The sequence below is a fragment of the Lepus europaeus genome, chromosome 4, assembly GCF_033115175.1.
Source record: "Lepus europaeus isolate LE1 chromosome 4, mLepTim1.pri, whole genome shotgun sequence".
In the NCBI taxonomy this organism is placed as follows: domain Eukaryota; kingdom Metazoa; phylum Chordata; class Mammalia; order Lagomorpha; family Leporidae; genus Lepus; species Lepus europaeus.
In genome coordinates, this window is record NC_084830.1 from 73,431,567 (window position 1) to 73,449,131 (window position 17,565).

A 17,565-nucleotide genomic window follows, 5' to 3' on the forward strand; every position below is an offset into this window, starting at 1 on the left:
GCCAGAGGCCCTCAGCTTCCTACAGGTGCATATTATCCCCTCTGCTGTTACGGTGAGCTAAGGACATAGCACCTTATCTATAGACCTGATCAGGCTTTTCTGTGTTATTATGATCGAGATCTCCTTAGAGCGCTCAGAGGCACAGGTGCCTGGGCTACTGTCTGATTGAACAGCACTCCCTGTCCATGAGGGGTTGATAATTGGCTCCCATCTGTAGCTGGTAGGCATAATCTCTTGCCCCAGTTGTGGGTCCACGTGACCATATTAAACTTGCTTGCTCTCTTTGCTGGGAACAGCAAACACCTTGGAAACAGGATACACGGGCCCCAGACAGAGGTCACTGAGCTATACCCCAAGGCCAGATGAAAGGGACAGGGAGGATGGTTGGCCACCAAGGAAGAAGACCTGAAGGACAGTGTTCACATTCCTGGTGCCCTCACGACAGGGGAAAGGCTGCAGCTTCTTGCTGTGTTTTCATGAGACCTGCCAAACATTTCTGCAAAGCACTTAACTTCTTGCATCCCATTGCTTGACTGCATCACTGACGCTTTTGCTAACGCAGCCAGCCATTCAGTAGCTCCAGGTACCACAATGGACAGCTTGTCTTCAATGTGTGTCACTCCTTTTGTCTAAGGCCTGGACCCTGAACCTGAGCACTCCCTTGCTGGGACACACGGGATGCACACTCACTCCCTGCAACCCCTTCTTCCAGCAACAGTCAGGGAAAACTTTATAGCAAAGATGCCAGGAATTCAAGGCTTCCAAGGCCTGCGGGAGACACAGCTCTTCTCCAAATTCTTTTCGGTGCACAAATCCCAAGGCTTAGCCTCAAAGAGAAGCTGAATCACTCAACCAACCACATGAATTTTCATTTTCTGTGGCTAGGATGCCCTCCAAACTGGCAGCTGCCCATAACCCACATTTGCACCTGGAAAAGATAACACAGCCCAGCTTGGTGCTTATCCTGTTTTTTTTTTTTTTTTTTTTTTAAGACCAGCCAGGTGTGAGAAGCTCATCACCTTAGCTTATCTTAGCGAGAGCTTTGCCATGTCACAATGGGCAAGCACCAACTTGTGATTTCCCTAGCTGCTTCCTTTGAACCTTAGTTGAACCAGAGAATTGTGCTTTTCAGAGGTCAAGGAAGATCAAATATTGGTAGATCCACATGGTTCATCTCAATAGAAAAGATCAACAGGAATTAATACTGACGTTGTGCTTACTGTGTCCCAGGCCTTATGCAGGGACTTCTTTACTGCCTCTCTTAGTTTTTGCTCACAATATCACAGTAAGGTGCTGGTGTTATGCCCCTTTCACAGATGAGACAATGGAGATTCTGGGAGGTTAAAGCAACAGCTCATAGGCTCAGAGGGTAGAGCTGAGTCAGGAAACCAGCCTTGTTTACCTCTAAGCTGGAGTACTTTTCACTCTAACATGTATAGATTTTGCTTTATGGAATCATTATTTGGGGTATAGCTGGTTCCTTTGAACCAAGAATGAATAACTGAATCTATCTCCATGTGGAAATGGCCAAGTTACATTATGTTTTGTTACTGTTCTCCTTAATAATCTCCAGTGACCTTCTGCCTCCAGACTGGGAGAAATTCCCTTAAACCTTCAAAATTCTGCAAGTCTCTCTTAAGTTTTATCCCATATTGCCTCATTTGTACCCCATTCTCCAATTTCTAGTGCATGTCTTAGATCACCCTGCTTACACAGAGACCCTAGTCTGTGCCACATTCTCTTCCTGAAATCACCTACCGAATGGCTGTAGAATTCTCTGAAGAGATTTTACCCATTCTCGAATGTCTCTTGGGCCTTGAAGTTTTCTTGGTTCCCCCCAAATGCAGTGAACAGTTTGCCCTCCAAAATCCCACGGTCCCATGAATATCTGCTCTAAACTTACCACTTCTGGGACTATTGGTTATATGACTAACTGGCCATTTGCCAAGAGCAGAGGTTAGAGCAAACTTACTCTGCAAAGGATCAGATTGCAAATATTTTAGGTACTGCAGGTCATATGGTACCTGCCACAACTACTCAACTTGGCTGTTATATTGCAAAAACAGTTGCAGACAATGTCTAAGAATATCAGCCTGGCTGTGTTTCAATAAAAGCTGATTAACAAACCCTGGTGACTTTGTGGGCCCTGGTCTCTCGATCTCTTAGCATACCAGTTCCTAAATGTTAGTGATTGTGTCTTCCTCAGGCCTATACCACTGCTGTGATATACCATGTCCCAGGCTGCTCTCATAAATATTTGTGGAGTGAAATAAACTCTTCACTGTTGGCATCATCGATGCTTTTTAAAATTTCAGGCCTTGAGAACTGTGCAAATTCCCCTCATGTAGTTGTCTGTCTATGCCACAGAGCTGTCAGAATCCCTTGGCGTGCACCTGATCTTCCCATAGTCTTGGGACTTGGCCTGGAAGCTTCAAAAACAGGCTGACTTCTAAGGAACCACAAAACAAAGTTTTATTTTTGTCAAGCCCTCTCCTCAAACCGAGGGAAACACCTGTTAGGTTTATGGTTGTACAAGGGCAACCTCATTTCTGCTTCAAAAGAAAAGGGAACAGATGCAAAATCTTTTCCTCTCATTGAGTCAGTGGGTTAGTAAATGCATAAGCAGTAATGGAGAGCTACTCCCCACTCATGAGCTTTATTTGTGAATTTAGTGGCAGGAAGCTGATCGCCAGGGTGAAATGTAGGGTAAGGTTGTTAGAGGCTTGTGTGTCTGCCTGTGGAGCCGATTCCAAAACACAATGGCTCATTCAGGCCATACTCCCCAGTGGCTGGAACAACCTTCTCGATATGTTGAGAATACTTTATGCATTAAAACACTCCCATCCTCTAAGATCCTGGGCACGCTCAGTAGGTTCCCCACCCTGTCTGCATCATTACTGTTAGCTCCTGTCTCAAGCCAGCTCTGACCTACTTCTTTTGAGTCTAAACATTTGGTGTGATAGAGGCTACTGACAAGAAATCTTCAGTGAATGAGTTCTACAAAATAAGAACGTAAAGAAAGGGGTCTCCCAGGGACATAGGATGGCCAGTAAACAGGGCATCCCTGTATCTATTGTCATAGAGCTTTGGTCCGTTGGGGATCTTCGCTAGAAAATCCATGTGGATGAAAAGGGATGGTGTCGAAGCACAAACAGATTAAGAACCAATTCTGGGAGTGGGCGTTGTGGTGTAGCAGGTAAAGCCGCCGCCTGCAGTGCCGGCATCTTACATGGGTGCCGGTTCAAGTCCTGGATGCTTCACTACCAATCCACCTCCCTGCTGATGGCCTGGGAAAGCAGTGGAAGATGGCCTAAGTCCTGGGGCCCTTGCACCTGTATGGGAGACTCAGAAGAAGCTCCTGGCTCCTGGGTTCAGATCGGCGCAGCTCTGGCCATTGTGGCCATTATGGAGAATTGAACCAGTGGATGGAAGATCTCTCTCTTTCTCTCTCCCCCTCTCTCTCTAACTCTGCCTCTCAAATAAATAAATAAAATCTTTTTAAAAAGTGTTAAAAAAAGGAACCAATTTTGAAGGTGTAGTGGTAAGAGGAGCAGATCAATTCCCTGCTCTCTGCCTCTTTCATGACCAAACTTCCAGCAGACAGATCCAAGTGCTCTGTGTGGACAAGCATGCTTCTGGCAATGGCTGGGAGTAGGCTGTGTCCGCAGCGGCAACAACAAAATCATGTTCTGTACTTCCAAAGCCCCCAGATAATTACAGCATTGGCCGGTGAGAATCCTTTGCATACTACAGCTCTCTGCTCTCTGGCTCACCTCCCCCCTCCCCAACAGCAGCAGCCCAGCTCCCTGCCCCTCCCCCCCAAACCTGCCCCCTCTGATTCTCCTGCCTCTCAGAAAGAAACATCGGTTATTTTAAAGCCCTGACCTGGGAAGGCCTCCTGGACAAACCACTCAAGCTGCCTCCTGCAAGCAATCCTCATGATACATCTGCAGCAAAGCTGCTGCAGAATTTGCCTAGAAAATAAACCTATGTTTCTATAACCAGACCCAGGGTCGCCACTCTGTGGCTATGAAAAACATACCATTGGGCTATTTATTATTACTGGATCCGACTCATGAATATGAGGGGACTTCATGGAAAATGTAATGAGAGGAGAAGTTTCTATTGGTGCCCCCCCAATTGAAAATCCATGCATCGCTTTTTTTCTTTCATGATACATGTTTTCTATGAACTTCCTAAAGTTCTCCTGTTTGATTTAAAGCGACAAAAGAGAACCCTCGATAAAAACTGTCCACATCTACCCTCCATAAGGCTCTTCCTTTCCAGTACACTACATGCAAATGTCGGAAACCTGATTCCTAAGAAAACCCCTAATTTTCATCAGGAGGAGGCAGCATTCCTGCCTTGTGGATGTGCAGTGTGGGAGGAAACGGGGTAGAAGTGAAGGAAGGAAGGGGCCGTGTTCCCCGCGGCAGGTGGCAGCGTCGCGGTTATTACTCACATGTGTTGGGAGGCATTGGGGTACAGTTTTGAAAACTGTGGGGCCGAGTCCTCAGGGCCGTGGGGCGCAGCGTGGCTGATCACCATCATAATGGGCCTATGGGGATACATTCTCTTAGACATTTTGAAGTAATTAATGCTCTCGTTAGTGATTAAGTCTGTGAAGTAGTCCTGAAACATACATTTGACACAAAACAACAATTACAAAAGGTGACAGTTATCAGATCACATTTGAATACTGCTCTCCTCAGAAGGGACTCGCTGCAGAGGGGATGCCTGAAGCAAGAAGGAAAATGGTTCCTTCCTTCCAAGGCAGCAAAACATCTTCTCGAAAAGAGAAAACCAGTTCCTAGGGACTTCCTAGGGTGGCTAGCTCAGTGATATGCTGAAAGTGTAGCTTAAGTAACATACACCTTAATAGTTAGGAAAGCAAACAAAAAAGGCAAGTCAAGTGTGCCCATGATAATACACAGATCTGGCACTGCAAGTGCTTGCGCACATGAAACACCGGATATGTAGTTCATGCTCAGGTTTCGTTGATGTAATTTGTTGGCAAAAAATTTAATTACTTCAAGGGCAGGAAGCACCCACGCCCACTTCAAGTCCACAGTTGCAGGACACACACATACAGACACCCAAACACACACACACAAGTGCACAAACACAAGAAAATATTTTCACTTCCAATTGCAAATTCAACTATGAAAATTAAACAATGATCGTTAATCAAAGCCATGGGAAAAAATCCCCGAGCATAGGGAAAAACTTGCAACGTTTTATCAATTAATTTACTTGAAACTCTTAAATATGGGGAGCAGTTGATTTCCTGCAGATTATACTGTGTTAATTGCACAACTAAAGTAATACAGCTGCTGGGATTAGAGCCCGACTCACTAATAAAATGACTTAACCCACAGTCGGGGGCTGCTTGCAGTCTGTAAGGGGGAGAGGGGAAATGGAATGAAAAGGAAAGATGAAAACTTAAATTAAACCACCTGCTTCCTCTAAGTGTGTATCATTGGCCTGGAGCTCCAGTATAAACTTTATTCAGAAAGTCCCGGGCCATGTTCACAATGGCAAAGACTTCCAGGCACAGCTAATCACATGTTGTGGATTTAAGGACCAGAACAGCTGCGACAGCAGTGCTAGAGGGACAAATCTGTGTCACATGTCATGGTGAGGACAAGACCACAGGCTGTCCCCTTCTTCTGTCCGGTGTCTGTTTCATTCCTTCCCTCACTGAAAAAAAAAAAAGATAGATACTCTTTCCGGACACAGTTGTCTTTGACACTTAATCAGCTGTGATAATGAACAAGTTACGCTGATTTAGTATTTGGAGAGAATCTTGATTACTTTGCTCTCCTTAGGACAACAGGGAATGAAAGGTTAATAGCTTGAACAAGGAGCCTGAAAAGCATCCCCACAGATAGAGATGATAGCGGTGACAATTAGTGCATGTGGCACACATCCGTTGCATGCAGTGGGAAATGACCCATGGTGAGTGAGTGGCTCAACCACTCCGGGCTTTCTCCTCATTTTTTAAAATGAGGACGATGTTGTTCATGTTGTTCACATTTGCCCCCAAGGTCCCTGTCAAGGCTCAACTTTGATGAGTTTGGAAGTCCATTAGCCATGTTTGTGAATTCATTTGCATTCATTGTTTTCCAAAGGGTATGAGAGAGTGGGATTCACACCTAACTCTCCCCAGTCCCTTGTGCTCAAAGCAGACCAAGCACAAAGACAGCCACGTGCCAGCATTAAATCAAGTTCCCTCTTTCCGATTTCCAGCCAGTTGGAAGGGGTTGCTAGCTAACATGGATTTTTAGCTTCTTTCAGAAAAATGCTGTGGTGAGAAAGAAAGGGGATATTTTAGATAAATTAGCAGGCTAAATTCGAAGGTAAGGTGATTCAAAAAGTTCATGGAAAGCAGAATTTTAAAAGGTGTGTATTTTGATGCCAAAAATTTGAAACCCATGCATAATTCTGTTTTGAAGCACATTTCCCATGGACTTTCCAAAGACTCCTTGCCTGGATGAATTTCTTAAACTTCCCCTTCACTCTTACAATCCAGACATTTTTAAATTTCAAGTTTGCAACCATAAAACCTTTGTGAATTTTCAAGTCAAATCTGGGATTCATTTGTTTGAGAACCATGGGACCTGTCAGTTTCAGTTTCTATGAACTGATTTGGGAATCCTAGGACGGTGGACTCTCTCTTCGGTTGAACTCTTGCTGCCATGGGCAGGTGTCAGACAGGAGTAAAAACAAGGAATGCGGTTTCCTAACCTTTAACTATTGCGCATGTCTGCTTTTATTCTTACTTCTAAATCTGAAATCATGGGCAAAATGTAATTTTGCCCCAACGTAAACTAAAACACTACACGACGAGCATTTGATTAGGTGGACCAGTCATCCAGAGAGGGGCAAACAAAAACCATCACAGGACAGAGCAAAGGATCTATGCTCTTCTTGATTCTTTTATCAAAGGCTGATTGCCTTTTATCCTAATGAAGGGAAAAAAAAATCACTATTCAAAGGCAGTGTTCCTTGACAGTTTTTTTTTTTTCTTGCCTGGAGTTTAAAATTACCTTAAAATTTCTTATTGTAACATTGTGAGAACATAGAAAGCCAATCTTGTGGATACTGTAACTCACTGAAAATGGCTTTCCCCCTTTATGCACAAAGTAAATTGATGCAGTGTAAAAGTGCCTGAAAATTACCTTTGCATAATCAAATCCATGCTTTTCTTTGATGCCATTGCGACAAACAGTGTAATTATAGAAACGAGAATTCTTGATTAATCCAAGCCATTCTCGCCACCCAGGAGGGATGTAGCTGCCATTATACTCATTGAGGTATTTTCCAAAAAAGGCTGCAATGGGGAAAAGAAGGATTATTTTCTCATATGAAATGACTAATCATAAATAAATGCATAAACTGAAATTATGACCTGTAATAGAGAATGTTCCAAGAAAAGTTAACCTAGGTAATGGTAACACCAAAATAATATTAGCTTAATACTCTGATCCTTTGACAAAATGACATATACACATTTTCCTTTGGGATAAATATAGGTAGCACCCAAGTACACGGATTAGAGTTCAATAAAATCACCATAATGAGCATGGCACTCTGAGTGAATTTATTACTCACGGTCCTACTGGAATAAAACCAAAATATACTCTTTTGTCGAGTTCATATAATAATCCGAGAGGCCATACTGAACTGAAAGTTCAGTCTTTGTGAGAAAAAAAAGTTTCCTATTTGTGAATTATAAAAATACTAGGGAAAAAGCTTGTTTTTGTTTTTACATATCCAAAGGTTACAATTTTTCTTAACCAGGGAACTATGGTCAACCCAACTTTTATGGGGTATGGTTAGGGTTTGTATGTCCAAGGCATTTCGTACCATGGGCATTTATGTTTATGTCTGTGTTTTTTTTGAAGACTTATTTATTTACTTGAGAGTTACTTATTTATTTATTTATTTACTTATTTATTTACTTGAGTTACAGGGAGAGAGAAAGAGAAAGAGAAAGAGAGAGAGAGAGAGAGAGAGAGAGAGAGAGGAAGTCTTCTATCTGCTGGTTTACTCCCCAAATGGCTGCAACGACTGGGGCTGGGCCATCCAAAGCCAGGAGCCTGGAGCTTCTTCCAGGTCTCCCACATGACTGCAGGGCCCCAAGCACTTGGGCCATCTCCTGCTACTTTCTCAGGCCATCAGCAGGGAGCTGGATTAGAAGTGGAGCAGCTGGGACTCGAACTGGCTCCCATATGCGATGCCGGTGGACTGCTTAAACTACTTTGCCACAGTGTCAACCCTGTTATGTGTGTTTTATGAACATGCACATCTACTGCTGCTGATGAAAAATTCTAGCAACACAGAGTTCCTACAGACATTATTAGTTTTCATAGAATGATAATACAATAGAAGTATCCAGGCCAAAAAAATGCCATGGTGCACTAAAAAAGGCCCTGGAAAGATTTCATATTTTTAATTTGTTTTTTAAGATTTATTTATTTATTTGGAAGGCAGAATGGCAGAGAGAGAAGAGAGATGGGGTGGGGAGAGAGAGAGCACTTCCATTTGTTAGTTCATTCCCCAAATGGCCACAACTGCTGAAACTGGGTCAAGCCAAAGCCAGGAGCAAGGAACTCCATCTGGGTTTTCCACGTGGGTGGCTGGGGGCCCAAGTACCTGGGCCATCTTCCACTGTTTTCCCAAGCACATTAGCAGGGAGCTCGATTGGAGCAGATTGAACCAGCCCTCTGATATGGGATGCCAGTGTTGCAAGCAGCAGCTTAAACTGCTGTGCCCCTAACTTGTTTCTTGACCTGGGATTCTTGGACCCAATATATTTTGGGGATTCTACAAGCTTTGGACTTTTAAATTCTCAGGTTTGCATTTGATTCATAGTCTAAAGAGACTGAGAGAAAGCAGCAATCTGCTAGACCACTCCTCGAATTTGGACAACTGAGGCTGAAGCCAGGAGCTGGGAATTCAACTCAGGTCTCCCGCGTGGGTGGCAGAGACCCGAGTACTGGAACCATCATCTGCTGCTTCCCAATGTGTTCACTGGAAAGAAGCTGGATAGGAAGCAGAGACAGGACTGGAACCCAAGCACTCCGACCTTGGACATGGGTGTCTCCAGCAGCTAACCCACTGTGCACAACGCCTGCCTTAGCTTTTCTTTTTATATTTATTTTCTTTGAAAAGAGTCTGGACTGAGAATCATAACAGTGCTTATTTGTTGAACGTATGAATGAGTGAGTCAATGCAGCCCTCAGCTGGAGGATCCCCGGGGGCCTCTGGGTGGGGTGCTGGGTGTAGGGCCAAGTGTCAGCGAGTCTCCCGCCGGATGACTCAGGGTTCCCTCTGGGCTGCCCAGGCACAGGACAAGCTCTTCTAATGACGGGTTCTCGTCTTTACAGACTCAGCGACCTTTCCACATAGAACCACAGGATGATTTTTCTTTTCTGACCCAAAGCAACGTGAGCTGGGGTGGCCGGCGGCACACCAAGGCCATGCCCAGTCACGGTCAACTCAGAAGGGGATTGTTGCCCGGAGCTTTGAGCTTCGTCTGGTCCTGCTTTTTCCTCTGGGCTCCTCCTCTGGGGTGGGATTATCCCTGTTTTCTCCTCCTTTTATTTTCAAAGAGGGAAATGAACAGAGAGATTTAGTGTGGAACCCCCAGTGCCAGCCTGCCTAGGTTCAAATCCCAGCTCTGCTCCTTGGCTACCCATTGATTCACCCCTTTCCTCCAACTCCCCGCTGCAATGCCAGGGCATGAGAAGGGTAACAGCAGTAGGCTTGTGGCGAGGATAAAATGAGTCCAGATGTAAAGCACCTATATGGGATGCCAGGCTCCTAACCAGCGCTGGCCAATAATGCTATAAGAATATTAGCATTATCCTTTTGGCTCTGTCTTTCCACACTAAATAATTTACCATTCTGCAGTGCTACCAAATTGGGCTCTAGGCCATTTGCAAACATCTCTCGTCAGGTTACACATGGTTCCCCAGTGAGGTTTATTTTGTGGCAGCACATCCTCCCTCTTTGGCATAACATTTTCTTGCTTAATTTGTTTTTCAATTTTTCCTGCTACTTTTAGTGGATCTTCCCCTATGTCAGGACAGCAAGTTGTTGGTGCCCTTCCCTCATTGTTTTACTTTTGAGGTAATTCTGTACTGTTTGCTACCCATTGCCATGCCATTACCCTCTGCCTTAATCCTTCCCTTGTAAACTATTCCTTCAAGTCTCTTAATAGTCCCTGTTACTTGCTTCAGAACTCCCTCCAGGTTTTTGGTGTCTGTGTTAATGGAGTGTGAAGAATGCACTCCGTATTCCAGATGTGCCCTCACCCATCGCACTCGCTCCAAGAGACCAGGCCCCCATGCGCCACGATGCGGCACCCAGCGCTGTCAATCTCAAGTTCCTGCAGCCTCTCTTTTTGGTTGCTGTTGCCTCGTGACACTGAGACTCATTTGTAATCACCTTGGTCTTTTTCAACACTGTGCTTCCTGGCAGCACTCTGCAATTGATTATCTGGACTTCTAATTTTTTTCCTCTGCATGTATTAAGTCTCTCTCTCCCTCCCTAAGGTGAACTTCACTTGCCAGCCTGGACTGCCATGATGTCTATGGATAAGTTATGGATAGCTGGAAGATTTTTTTTATCCTTTGGCAGTGGCAACTATTGCTATCTGAATGCATAGCTAACATGATGTTGACAGGTTTTTCCACATCATTCTCCTCCCAGCTGTTTCAGAAAGTGGAAGGGGGTTGGGAGATAGGGAGAAAGACCTAATTATAATGATTGCTGGCTGTAGGCCACACTCTTTCTGCCTAGAACTACTTGTTATATAACCTTTAGAAGAATTTCCTTGAACTATTAGAAGAAAAGGCACTTATTTTTAAGTGAGCAATAGTCACTACACAAAAGATCTGACAGCGCAGAGAATGCAAATCTTATTTAACACCTCAAATTATATATTCAATGTGTTAATGATTATATTATTTGAGTTTTTACTACATGAAACTGATAGATTTGGGGTGGCAGGATTTCACAGTAGTCCCCATAAGTAGACATAATTTTGAACCAGATTAAAATGACAATGTATGTCAGTATTGGAGTCTGGTTTCCCCAACTAGGTGATAAGTCTTCTAAAGACAAGAATATTACTTTAAAACTTTTCATATCCTAGTATCCAGTATAGTTCTAAACACACGATGGGTCAATAAATATATGCTGTACTTATGGTTATTCACTTATAAAATGTCTATAATTCCATAATGCACAAAAATAAGAATATTAGTCTATCTTTAAGTGGACTCTGCATTTTAGAAAATCCCATAGAAGAGAAAAAATTAATAAATTTTCTAGCATATTATAATTTTTTCATGTATGAAGACACAGGATTAGACCGTAGATGAATTCACGATTCATTTATTACAAAAAATCCTTTTTAAAATGGTTTGTTTTTGCAGATCTCTATTAAATATTGCCCTTTCTACTCCAGTAATGTGAAGTAGAATTAGTTAGTGAAACTAAAATTTAATTCATATGCGATTCTGTATATCATGTTTTATGACTGTAATTTGAACACTGCAATGTTTAAACCAGTCAATATAATCAGTACAGTGAGTATACTGAAGCTACAATATAGTTTCGGAGTGGAAGGAGACTGTAGGAATCATTCTAGGGCAATCCCTGTGCTACATGGGTTGGAAAGTCCTTAAAACAAAAGACGGGCAGAGTAGCATGTGACATCAACGCCCAGTCTCAGCATAGGGTTTTCTCTTAGACTTGATGCTGCCTTTTGATTGGGGCTAATTATTTTTACTTGAGTATTTATGCCAAGATTTGTACTAACATCTACACTTTCAGAAGAAATTTGAACTAGGAAGTTTAGAGCAGACTCCAGGCAAGATATTCATTTTCCTGATAGATAATTCAGTGTCATTCCCACTTCACTTGTCAGGACACGAAGTGCAGTAACAATGTTACTGTATTTTTCCCTTCTTGATCGGTTAAGCTCTTGCAGACTCATATTTTCCATGAGTAAAGTTAGAAAAATTTAGACTACAGCCAGTCCAAAAATATGCCTCAGTTCTGAAAAAGAAAAATCATGTCATACAATAGTAAATATAATATTGGATCAATTCAATTCATTTAAACCCATGTATTCTGGATACCACCCAAAATAAGCCTCTTAGTAATTTGTCTGCTCTGAGTTGTTCTTCATAAAACTTATGGCTGTTTTGTGCTTTTCCCTTAGATGGATGTTTATGTAAAACACATATTTCAGCTTCCCTCATTGTTTTTCTTAGACTTGCAGCTAAGTGTTCCAAATAATGTTTTCATTATTAGGAAAACAATACAACCTTTATGTGTTGGCATTCCTCCATTAGGTTCGTGTCTCATGAATAATTATGCAGGTTTAATAGCCACTCACTGACTCTCCTAATTTCCTAGGATTCCTAGCATATTTAGGTGTTTGTGTATTTTTGAATGGGTCATAGTCCAGGACTGGATCAAGAACTGTTGTCAAAAAGACCTCTTCTTTTCCTAATTATCTGAGATGCTTTAATGTTTTCACATCAGATAGAAATCCAAACTTTATATAGATCACTGCCATTTTATTCTCCCCACTTCATCTTTCAGATTTACTAATAAGCAAATAAAAATTTATTTTCCCGAGTGTCCATTCTCCTTTTCTCTCCATGTAAATGCTTTGGGTTTTTATTGCCCTTAAAGAACTCCCTTTATTTTAGGGGATGTGTCACTATAAATTCCATTATTAAACCCCTGAGTTTAGACTCAGACGTCTTCCCAGGAGAAAACCTCCTTGCTGAAGCAGGCTCGCTGGGCTGGAGAAAGACTGACAGTCCTCATCAGGAAAGCCTTCCGGTGCTTCACCCCACACCTAACCCTCCACGTTCGGGTGCTATACCAGAAAGCACCCTAAAGACTAAAATCCTGGTGCCTTCTCTTCTGGTTAGAACATTAGATCTGTCCCTTCAGTACTCTTTAGGGTGTAAGTTTGCTTCTCAAGCCATCAGGCAATTGAACTAATTTATCTCTGAGTTTAGTAAAGCTCTTTTAATTTGTCATAAGGATGCATACAGCACAATATTATTGAAATAAATACCAGGATATACTAAGCTTCCTAGATGCAACTAGTTTGTTTTTATCCTTTGACCCAGCAAGCTTTGCAATGGGTATTTCCATTTTCACTCTTAATAGCTTGAAGATTCATTCCAAAAATGCAGCTTTTCCCTAAAAATCTATGGCATACAGTTGATACGTGAACCGTGGCCTTGACTCTAATTAATTCTACTCTTCGTTTCTATTTGCCATGGCCTTTATTGTTCTGTATTGAGGTATTTTTGTGTATGTCTACAAGGCGAGTTGGAATGAAGCAGGACAGAATAATATGTAAAGGAATAACAATGAAAGAGGAAAGAGTTTGAGCTGATGAACTTGTGACTTTAGACGGTACTCTGAAGTCTTGGATTTTATTGGTAACATGGGTGAATCCTTTCTTTAGAGCTTGCTGTAAGAATTAAGTTAGGCCAGCGCCGCGGCTCACTAGGCTAATCCTCCGCCTGCGGCGCCGGCACCCTGGGTTCTAGTCCCGGTCGGGGCACCGGATTCTGTCCCGGTTGCTCTTCTTCCAGTCCAGCTCTCTGCTGTGGCCCATGAAGGCAGTGAAGGATGGCCCAAGTGCTTGGGCCCTGTACCGCATGGGAGACCGGGAGGAAGCATCAGGCTCCTGGCTTCGGATCGGCGCAGCGTGACGGCCGTAGCGGCCACTTGGGGAGTGAACCAATGGAAAAAGGAAGACCTTTCTCTCTGTTTCTCTCTCTCTCTCACTGTCTAAATCTGCCTGTCCAAAAAAAAAAAAAAAAAAAAAAAAAAATTAGGTTAGATATCTTGGCTAAAATGTCTGGTATGGAGTAGGTAAGCAATAAAAGCTTGCTAATCCTTTCACTCCTTTGCTGATTCAGCCCTGAAACAAATTGGCAAGTCCTTGTTGACTGGTCTAAGTCCTGGGAGGGCTCTCTGTCACCCTACATCTCTACTTCTTATAACAAACACCATCCATATCACTCTGGCTGCGGTGAAAGTCCTCGTCCTTTGGAGCTCCATATCTGCCACTAGGGATTAAATTATAGGGAGCCTGGGAGTTGAAAGGCACTGATTTCACACAACACTTCCCATGAGCAAAATGCAATTTGGTGGTTAAACTCAGGAACTAGGCATTAGGGCAGCAGTTCTGATTCTGATTCTGGGTTGGTCACACAATATTTGAAATCCCCATCTCAGTTACAAAACGGAGCCAAGTACACTTAACGTCTACAGGGATGTTTGATGGATTTCCAAATTGCTTTAGAGTTCTCAGATGAAAGGTGCTATAAATTTAAACCACTAATGTGAGAGAACCATTCAGGATAGGGCTCTCTCTGTAACCCCACTGTAACCTAGTTTCTTTCCCAAGCATAGGCAAATGCCCTGGAGATTCATGAGAGGAACTGCTTCTGCAAGCAGAGATCTCAAAATGCTAGCGAGTGACACTGCTATCACATGCAAATCAATAAGTTATTCCATAAATACCAAGTATTAAGTGCCCACAGGGTGCTCGGGAAAGAAGTAAATGGCCATGTATTTCCTGAGTCCAGTGGGAAAGATTAACTTAATTTTCAAAAGACATTTAAGAGAATATTTATCTGGAATCCTTTACTTTTAAACCTTCCAAATACTCTATAGGCCTGAGAATCATTTACAACAAGCTTTAATGATGACATCTATAATTCTTAGGAATACAGCTAAATGATTCTGAAGGAAAAATAAAAACCCAAAAACTCCACTTTGACACTGCAGCCCCTCTGTCAGCATCCGTATTTCCTTCCACGAAGAAAAACTCAGACAATCTGAAGGAATGCTGGGAAGAAAGGGGCTTTGAGGAGAATAGCACCAGAAAGACGCTGGCTTCTTTCTAGAAAGACTGACATGACCATGACCCCTCTTGAAAGAGGTCCTCAACTGTTGAAAGACCAAGTAACCAACTCTTTCCTGGCCACTTGCAGGGTAAATGACAGTAAGTACAGTAACTGGGACACCTTCCTTTCTGGAAGACAGAGGTGAACATTCAAGACCTACAAACCACTATGATGTAAGCTAAAGAAACTTTCCAAATTCTGTTAATTGTCAATGACTAAGCAAGTGAATCAACAAGGTATACCTTGTTGGTTTATTAATTCAGTCAATAATTAATTCAATAGATAATTCTGATAATCTGTTGGGTCACAATACTCTGGGGTGGGTGCTAAGCATTGTGAAAACACCTGATACTATCTTATTGAAGACAATCACAGGGAATGAGCATTTGGTACAGAGGGTAAGATGCAACTTGGGATGCCTGCATTCCATGTCAGGGTGCCTGGCTCTATTTATGATTCCAGTTTCCTGCTAATGCACCCACTGGGAGGCTGCAGCATATGGCTCAAGCACTTGAGTTCCAAAGCTCCAGGCTCCAGGCTCCTGGCTTCAGCCTTATCTAGCCCTGACTACTGCGGGCATTTGGGTAATGAACAAACAGATAGAGGATCTCTCTTTACCTGTCTCTGTCTCTCTCCCTTTGTCTCACTGCCTTTCAAATAGAAATTTTCAAAAAGAAAACAAACAGTAGGACTTTACTAACATCTAACAAAAGCTGTGATCCCTTGATAGTTAGGAGGCTGAAGTAAGCAGGTAAATGAGACAAAAACTCTTCCACTGCAAGTTATTCTGGAAAATTCCAAAGGCTAGAAGGCTCTGATGGGGTATCTACAGCAATTTCATACTGTGTCTACTGAGAAATGTTTTGACTTTTTTCTAAGGGATCTCATTTGTATATTTTTCCAAGAAAGAGTATGGGGTAGGGAGGTAACTGGTAGAGAAGAGAGAAGCTACACTACTCCCATTGAAGGTCTTGTTGGAAGTTCATACATTGCATTACATAGTGCATTGTCTCACATGTAAGAAGTTCATGTTTCCAGAAGTTCATGGGCCAGAAATGCCACCCTTACCTGTTCGATAGCCAGTGTTGTTAAGATATACAGCGAAAGTCCGAGGCTCATGCATGGCCTGCCACGATGGGGAAGAGCAGTTCTCATTGTTGGTGTAGACATTGTGGTTGTGCACATACTTCCCCGTGAGCATGGACGACCGGGACGGGCAGCACATGGGTGTGGTCACAAAGGCATTGGTGAAGGTGGCCCCTCCGTGTTCCATAATCTTCCTGGTTTTATTCATGACCTGCAGGGACCCTGAAAGGCACAATCCCAGCATTGTTCAGTGTGGTGCACCGCACGGGGACCCATTTGTTTCGTGTCACTCAGTGCTTCTGTTCTCCTGATTTATTACTTTCCCTCCCCTGGCTGGAAGAAGTCTATAATTTGATCAGCTCTCATTTCTAGAACAAAATTAAACATGAAGGATCCTACCTTCTCAAGTCTTTTGCAGAATAATAAGCACATTTCAGCTTCTCCCTTCCTTAATCACAAAGAAAAAAAAACGCAGGCTAATCTGATAATGAAAGCTCGAAGTTTAGATACGGAGCAGACTCAAAGGCCAGTGGCCCTTTGAAGATTACTGGAGAACAATAGCCGGGTACAGGGAGCATCAAAACTCCCGGCCCACCACATGTACAAAATGCCACCGACATTGCTGGGATTACTACATGGAGCATTTTAATAACATGAAAGAAAAGAAAAACAAATCCCTGTTAAGTAAAAGTCCCTCCAAAATGAGTGTATTAATTAAAAAAAAAAAAAAAGGTCTTCAATGTAACTTGGTACCCCCGGGGGAGCTCACCAATTATGTGCACCTCAGGTTTGTTTTTTTTTTTTTTTCATTGACATGATCACCAGTTTATAGTTTGACTTGTATACATGCACTTGTTAAAGATTGGTTGTTTGTTTGCATTGCATTCAGAAGTATCTGTATGGTTGCAAAATGTTCCATTTTAACTGTAAGGGAGAAATGGAAACCTAAGATTGCTGAGGAAGAGAAAAAATTGATTTCGATTACTCTATGCAGCCAAACCCTGCAGCTGAAACACATCCAAAAGCGCAGAAAAGAACAGGCCAGAATTCAATAGTCTTTTCAGGACTTGTCAAGAACTGCACTTCACAGCACCACAGCCAAGCCATTGCATTTGAATCCTGGAGCCGTAGATTCCCAACAGGTCTCACTTCTTCCAATGAAAGAGAGAAAGCCTATGTTTTCCAGCAAGGGAGGAAATCCTAATGCAAACCAGGCAGGCACTCAGAGCGGAGGAGACGCACACGGCCGTCCCAAAGGCCACAGTTAGCCTGACTCCTTCATATACCAGAGTTACTCTTCACACACCCTAGGATGTTTTCTAATTGCGTCTTATTAGAGCCCCCTAAAATAGGCTTCGGCTGGGGGCACTCCTCACTGCTCCTTCTCCTCTTGTAGTCTTCAGGGGGATCAACACTGAATAACATCAAGTGTTGCCGACCTCATGCTGAACATCCTAACAGTCAGCTCTCTGGGGTGGTCCCCCATGTATAGAATTATCAAAACAAATGGAAAATT

General features: G+C 42.9%; 1 protein-coding gene across 4 annotated transcripts in view; it reads right to left on the reverse strand.

Moving 5' to 3' along the window:
- The window catches only part of SULF1 (sulfatase 1), a 193,266-nt gene that overhangs the window by 58,960 nt on the left and 116,741 nt on the right, over positions 1-17,565 (reverse strand). For all 4 annotated transcript variants that reach the window (XM_062188383.1, XM_062188382.1, XM_062188380.1 and 1 more), the window contains exons 5-7: positions 16,032-16,271; positions 7,182-7,333; positions 4,463-4,632 (exon numbers count right to left, since the gene is read on the reverse strand). In XM_062188383.1, coding sequence (XP_062044367.1) covers positions 4,463-4,632; positions 7,182-7,333; positions 16,032-16,271 — 562 coding nt within the window. The remainder of the gene's footprint in view (positions 1-4,462; positions 4,633-7,181; positions 7,334-16,031; positions 16,272-17,565) is intronic.